Source organism: Quercus suber, unplaced genomic scaffold, assembly GCF_002906115.3.
Source record: "Quercus suber isolate HL8 unplaced genomic scaffold, Cork oak 2.0 scaffold_98, whole genome shotgun sequence".
NCBI classification, from domain to species: Eukaryota; Viridiplantae; Streptophyta; class Magnoliopsida; order Fagales; family Fagaceae; genus Quercus; species Quercus suber.
The window spans coordinates 1,582,521-1,590,368 of record NW_027069563.1 but is presented as its reverse complement, the minus strand read 5'-3'; the positions used below and the strand labels follow the sequence as shown (position 1 = coordinate 1,590,368).

General features: G+C 35.9%; 1 protein-coding gene across 1 annotated transcript; it reads right to left on the bottom strand.

The window, feature by feature from the left end:
* Positions 1 to 815: 815 nt before the first annotated feature.
* Positions 816 to 6,681, bottom strand: LOC112026250 (uncharacterized). The gene is made up of 5 exons (XM_024058970.2): positions 6,187 to 6,681; positions 6,017 to 6,054; positions 2,815 to 3,085; positions 1,802 to 2,085; positions 816 to 1,359 (listed from the first exon to the last, which is right to left on the bottom strand). Exons 1-5 carry the CDS (start codon positions 6,541 to 6,543, stop codon positions 918 to 920), a joined length of 1,392 nt encoding a protein of 463 aa, XP_023914738.1. The 5' UTR covers positions 6,544 to 6,681; the 3' UTR covers positions 816 to 917.
* Positions 6,682 to 7,848: the final 1,167 nt, after the last annotated feature.

Genomic DNA, 7,848 nt, shown 5'->3' with positions numbered 1-7,848 from the left:
CCTCAATCCAAATAGACCATTAAAGTGGCTTTATTCATCCTAAATGTGACACAAGAATGCCTCCACTTCGTGCTGTACAACTTCATTTGAAAGACTTCAGTTAAAGAATAGGGATCATTAACTAGAGAGAGTATCTCATGCATCGGTTATGTGCATCACCATCTCACAGCATATGGGTTTCACACAATTATGGGGTTCACACATTGTAAGAGGAAAGATACATATACCAATGTATGAGATAATTGTTGGATTAATTAAAGGTTATAACTTATAATAGCTCTTTATTCATGGTATTCCTTCTGGGTTACATTCAAGGCAAAAGGTTCAATTAGGCAATGCTTGTCTACTTAGGAGGATGCTATCCAGTTTTTCAGATACATGCAGCAGGTATCCAGGATCCTTTTTCCTACTTAGGAGGGTGGTGTTGGCATGTTGAGACACCCCCTGATGGCCCGATTGACTCCACATCCTAATAGTTTTCATGCACTTCCCCTCATGGCTCTACTTAGTACTTACTTCATGCTCTACTACATACTTTCAGACAGTTGACTAACACACTGATTCACTTCTATAAACTACAACCCTAAATTGTATTTAGGGAGAAAAAAAAAAAGGAAAAGAAAAGAGGGAGATGGCCAACGAACATATTCCTATGATAATTTTAGCAAGAAAGCAACAACTATTAATTCTAGCTATATCCAATTAGAAGTAACCAAATGTTATGCAAAGAAAAGACACACTGAACTAGTGTAAGGCTGATGTTCTACCACAGTGATGTCCAATAAAACTTCGTCAATCAAAAATCATACTTAATATTTGGACTGACCAAGTGATTTACTATCTATTAATCAGACAAGTTTAAATATTTACACAAGCTTATAAAGAATGTCTAGTAGTAAATGCATGAGTTACAATTATCACATCACCTGTGCATTATCAACATATTGAAAAACTTCAGATACAAGTTGCGAGATCCAGTTAACTACATTGCCGAAAAAGAGCTCCCAAAACCAAAGATCTATTGCCAGCACTGAGGAAAAGATGAGCAGTGCCAATGTCTGGTAGCGATTTAGTGGCCAACCTGAGACTTTGGCCAGTGTCTTAAGAAATGGAAGGGAATTGCTATTTAGAATCCGATTCCTTATAGACCAAGCTGTTATCCACTGCACTCGGTTAGGGATTAGGTCAAACTCCTCTCGTAATCTTCTCCCTAAGTCTGGCATGTGGCCACCCCCATACAGTATGGCAATCCTATTATTGCCCTCATCCATTGCTCTTCTAAGTGCCTCTAACGCAGCTCTGTTCCTCTCACCAATAATAACAGATCCCTCCTCTACGTCTGCTGTCACCTGTGTAAACCTTCACAACCCCAAGCGCACACACACACACACACACAAATAAATAATCCTGTGGCATCAGATACAACACCTAAAAAACTATACCTAAGTTTTACCCTTATCTAAATAAAGATGCAACTAGATGATCCACCCCAATTCTCTGCCAAAGGGCACCAGGTGGGGCTGCCTTTTCTTTACAAATCTAAAAATTAAACACTTGGAGATTGATGTCATATACTTTCTTGGTTTCTCACTGGATTCCCAAGATAATTAAATTAATAGTTATGTGAACTACATGACAAAGAACTAGGTAATAAAGGTAATAATACAAAACTCTAAAAGTAAAATATCAGTTGAGCATTATATCAAACATTAACTATCACTGCCTGAATCAAATGAAATTAAAATGTAGAAGGATATATAGAGAAATTAAAGAAAGAAGCTGGTAAATACATAGTACTTACTCAGATGTTAGTCGCTTTGCCAAGAAGACCTTCATTGCAGCACCAAGATCAAGCCTAGACAAGGCTTCCAGTTCTGGATATTCTGATGCCTGGCTTCCCGTATCACAAACACTTCCAATAATGAGAAGGCCAACAAGTGGCATAGGAAGCACGCGTGAAGCCCATAGAAGCTTGGTTCTCCAAGGATCAAGGTCTTCTGGAATTGAAGGGGGCTGCACCATAGCTTTTGTTGATCGAAGAGTCATATCTCTCGCAAAAGTAAAAAAACTTTCACCTTTTTCAATCTGAAAAGAAATGATAGGATGGCATTAGATGCAGAGATCACAAGTTATTAAGAAATATGGTGGACTTTCAATTTTGAACCACAGGAAGAAAAAAAACACGCATACACAGAGTACAATATTATTATATACAAATATATAAAAGGCCACCACTACAAGTTATAGGGCAAGCACAACAGCAGGGATGCATCCAGACAGATACTGAGACTTTGAAAGAGAAGAAAAGCTTTTAATGAAAGAAAAAAACAGTGTGACATGCAGTTGGAGATAAATCCATGTCCGTACTTGAAAAGAGCACCACCCGCCTAGTAATAAAGCATCTCTAGACCACCTAGCCCGCTTGTAAAATTTCACTGAAGAATGGAATAAATTAAGTCAAGGCACATGTAAATTACTTCTTCTTTTTTTTTTAAAGTATAAATTACCTTTTTTTATATAGATAAGTTATAACACATCTAGTGAATTTTGAACCCATTACCTCACCCTCCACCCATTTTTATAGGAGAAGGTCCCATTTGAACTAGAGGCCAACAGCAAGAAAATGTCAATCACTTCAATGACCACCATAATAATATTACTTTTTTTATTGGTAGTCATATTTGCATTCCCAATGAATCTTGAACCCACAACCACCTTGCTCTTACAAGAGGAGGTACCATTTGAACTATAGTTCATTGGCTAATATTACTAGTTGACATGACCAGTTTAAGCAGAGGAGATAAAAGAACAGACCTGAAGTAATTTGAAGGTCTCATAGTCAAGATCTGCATGGTACCAATTCTCAGCCTGGTAATCTAGACAGTCTAATTGGAAATCAAGCATAAGAACTCGAGCCATCTGTCGCTGGATGCATCCCAGGATGTTAAAACCTCGTGAGCGTGAGCCTTTAAGTCTTTTTGTAGCAGTGGCATTTCTTCTATTTTCTAAACTCTCTCTGCTAGCCACCATTTCATAGAGGACACAGTCATATGGTTCAAGTTCCTTCTGGAGGGTTGCAAAATATCTGCACATATGGTTCAGAATCATTTGAATTGATATTATTACGGAAAATATACTTCAGTAAGAAAAAAGGTCAACAAAACAGCAAGTAATTACTATTCAAGGGAGTGAGTCATAAAAATAACTCAGAAAGGGCTTGAACATAAAGTCAAGAATGTATCATCTTTCCCTAAATCACCACAAAAAAAAAAACACATATAAATCCCCTTCCTATGAATTTAATACTCATTAAGCTCAAAATTTTAGCCATAAGGCTATACAGTGGAACATCAAGTAATAAGTAAAGAAAACAAGGTAAAATAATTAGTAGCCTCAAATTTTTAATTGCTAACCAAAGAGAACACTCTCAACTCACAAGTCAATTCAGCAAGAAACAAAGACACTTAAACCCTAAACTCCAATTCTAAGCTTAAATTGAGGGAGGAATCAAATGTCCTAATTTATAAACCCCACCATCCCATTTCCACGTCTCTTCTCATGAGAAAGTATAATAAGCCAAAGTTCTACAGGCAAATGAGCACACAGAAATTCAGCACTTAACACATTGTTTTGGCCACTTGTTCCATCTCTCCATGCCACAATGTTATAGAGAAATGATCCAGATTTAATATATTTTTATATTCAGATGTGGATTTTATAACTAAACAACAACAACTACGAAACCTTAGTTCTAACACTTTCGGGATGAGCTAGGATCCTCAACAAATTAATAGGGTCAACCACAAGTATTCTTCTCCACCATTTTATCCCATCTAAAATCCTACTCTCAATCACCTACCTTAATTAACATACCTTTTTTACTACTACTAATGCTATTTTAGGTCTTCTTCTACCTCTTTTTGTTTCCTTAACTTAAATCAAATTACTCTTCCTCATTGGTGCATTAGTTCTCCTTTGCACATAACCAAATCACCTCAAGCTACAATTCCTCATTTTTTTTTTTAATCAATAGAAGCCATCCATAGATGTAAACAAAATTCTTCATTTCCTATCCTATCTTTCCTTGTTTTTCCACTTATCCATCTTAAAATCCTCATTTCAAGTACACATATTTTATGAACATGTTGCTTTTTAATAGCCCAACATTACACTGCTTTGAACATAATCACCTTTCACATATTCCAAAAACCACTAAATAACTTAATTAACCAGTGCAAACATTCTGCCATCCCTTCTCATACTTACACCTTGTACTATCAAGATGTCACCCTTATCAATCCATATGAGTGCCACGGTACCTCATTTACCTTTGCTCTCTCAAACATAGATGTCCGAAGAGTCTCCACAATGCAGATTTTCCTTGTAGTCTAACTCTTCATCAATATCCTTCAACCACACTCTCTGTCCACTTCTTTAATCTAATTTTTAGGCTTGAAAAGTTGATACAACTACTCAATCCCTGTACATATTGTAATTGTTTAATTTACCCTATGCAACATGATAAACCAAGCTTACATCTAATGCCTACTAATCTTGATGTAGAGTTTATTTCATAAAAGGTCTTCACAACCACCCAAAAAAAAAAAAAAAAAAGCAATTTCCGCTATATATATACCCAATGCACAAAACTTCCACTTTTGTGGGACCTGAGAGAAGTAACGGTAGGCAACCTTACTCCTAATATTTTTTGGAGAGGCTGATTCCCAGACTTGAATCCGTGACTTGTCGCTTTTAGTGGAAGGCACTTTCAAATAATAAAAATTTCATCATATCCTTCCTCCTCATTAGACTATGTTAGGACCCTTAGTGTGTTGGCAAATCCCGTGTTGGATGTAATTCAAATTTCAATTTTACATTCTACTCATGCATTATTGTGGGTTTTAATTTGTATTGGGTTTGTGAGGCCAAATGCTGGAAATTGAAGTTGGAAGCTAAGGAATTTCATTCGACTGAAATTCAATGTGGCAAGTAAATTAAGAGAGGAAATAAGAAGCTTGAATTTCAGTTTGACAGCTAGTTCTCCCCTCACTCACATCTCTCTCGATTGTAAGAAAATCATAAAACTTGAGAGAATTCAGTTACAAATTGCTCTGCTATTCCAGCAGCCTCACTATACATCTCTCTTTTCCAACAAAATTCAACACCCAATCCCATATTGAAGGGCTAGAGAGAACCCAAGGGCTCTAGAACTACAACCCTTTTCATCTCTCTACCTTCTCCCTCTCCAATTGTCAATTACTGTGAGAGCAGATTAAATCCATCACACACAAAGTAACCTTCAGAGTCTTGAGTGTTTGCAGGTGCTAGGAATTATTTGATAACAATCCCAAATCTCCAAGAGGCCTTGGAGTGACCAAGGAGACCTGATCTTGCGGATGGCAGATAAACTTGCAGATCTGGTGATAATCAAGAAGAAAGGATCCGAAGAATCGGTTGCTAACAGGAGCTAGAGTCTCAAGTACATAGCCATTACTTAGCTTTAAGAATTTTGTAAGTGATATCTGCTGCAACTATTCGTGATTAGTGGATCTTTTGGTGCTATGGGTCCCGGAGATTTTATTTTAACTTGGTTCTTGGGTTTTTCCCCTCCTTAAACACTTCAGTGTTCTTGTGGGTGCCTGATTGTTGATTGGGATTTTGTTTTTGTTTATCTATCCATGCATATGTAAATTGTTTAATTACATTAACAATTGGGCTTAAATTCTAGTATTAGCTTAAAATTGACATAGACCGTAAAACCGGGGTCTAAACGTGTTACTCACAGTCTCAGACTACATGTTTCAGATTCAACCAACCTATCTTTATAAGAATTCACCACGTTCTTATGTCACCACCACCCTAATTTTTTGCCACTTTTGTTTCCAAATATCCTATACCTATCTCATAATACCAACACACAACCAATAGCATACATTACCAACAAATACAAATCAAGCTACAAACCAAGACTTTAGAACAATAGTAATTGAAACTCTATAAAAACAAATAGACATACTCTTTATCCGCAATGTGAATCGTCGAAACCAAATCAACCTAGACCACAAAAAGAACAAGAATCTCAGAGTCAAAAAAACAACCCAGATAAGAAACAAACACACCCACTTGAAGTGAATTTTTTATTTTTTATTTTAAAAAAAAAAAAAAAAAATCTTGAATTGTATATACCTGAAGAAAAGGGCGCAAAAGGGACCAAGGAAACTTCTTTCTGTAGCTGACCACAGCAGTCTGTAACTCCGCAGTGCCTCCTCCATCAACATCACCATCACCCTTCTTGAACCTCATGAAGTCTGCAATGGAATTGTTCTGCAAAAACTGCTCTGCAGAGCCATCTTCGATAAGCTGTTTCAACGAAGCTCTGGGGATTGCCAAATTGAGAGGTTTGGGGAAGCCAAGGCTGCGTTTGATGGAGTTGAAGGGTCTGGGTCTGGGTTTAGTGGATATGGAAGTGGAAGCTGTATCGGTGTTAGAATTGTATAGAAATGAAGATGTGGAAGAGAGTATTGACAAAGAGCCTGAGACCATACTTCTCTCCGCAGATAGAGAGAGACTGTGCGTGTGTGTGTGTGTGTGTGTTTTGGGGATGTTTGGATAACTAGAGAATGAAGGATTTTCCAGCGAGAGTATGGTTCTGGTTCTGGTTATTTCGGTTATTACAGTTTGTGTACCATACAATAATACTTTTATACTTGTATGGTATCTTTAAGAAACGTAGTTATCATTTAAAAAAATGTCAAAAATACTTCTAATTTAATAAATTAGATAATTTTTATTCTTAAAAAAATAAAAAATTTGGTTAAAATTATAATTTAATAAAATTTAAAAAAAAAAGAGCTACCAAAGAAATTTTTTTCTTAAAAATTAGCACAATCTAAACATATCTCATGCACGATTGATACCCTTTTTCCTAAAAACTAACACACATTAAACGGAGCAATTTACTCTATTTCAAATCCTAAATTTTAGTTTTAAAAAAAATCTCTTTCTATGTAACCTCGCTAACAATTGATAAATTCAAATTAAAAAACTATATTAAACTTTGATGAAGTGCAAATCGTTAGTCTTGTAGGTTTGTCCAGATGAAGCTGGGTCCTCGAAGCTATCTCTGCAAATGTGAGACAATGGCTCCCTTAAGATAGTCACCGGTGTGATGCCTGCCATCATACCTTCAATGCCAAAGTCAGTATATAGAAGTTTTTAGAGAATAAAGAGAGAGTACTAAATATCAAGGCATTTATAAATACTTTTAGGTGAGTCCATGTACCTGGTTTATCTCTGATCAGTGTGTATATATACAACTTCATGGTTCCTAGTTGTTGGGGCCTTAATGTGGCTTTTAGTGCCCTTTTTGTAATGCCTTAGGACTCATGAATATGAGTTTTGATGAAACTCTAGCGGTCTATTAATTGTTTAGTAACTATCCAAGCTATTTAATGCTCTCATTAATGGTTGTCCTATGTTCGTCTGTGTCCTACCAAGGTGGACAGGTATATTTGATGAGCTCGTCTAAGGGAGGTGAGTTTGTCAGTCTCATCAAACTCAAAATAAAAAAAAGAACATAATCGCAAGTGCAAAGCGCATGTAATAAGACTAGTTTTTTATTTTTTATTTTTATTTTTTGAGAAACTGATATAATTAATAATTATACCTTTATGGTCCTTTTTCTTTGAGGTTTAATATTTTTCATTATATACAGATTTTTTTTTTCCTTCATGTTTTACTATAAAGGCTGTGTTTGTTTCGTGTAAAACGTTTTCTGGAAAATACATATTTTTCAGAAATGCTATTTTTCGAAAAAGAAAAATATTTTTAAGTGTTTGGTTGAATTAT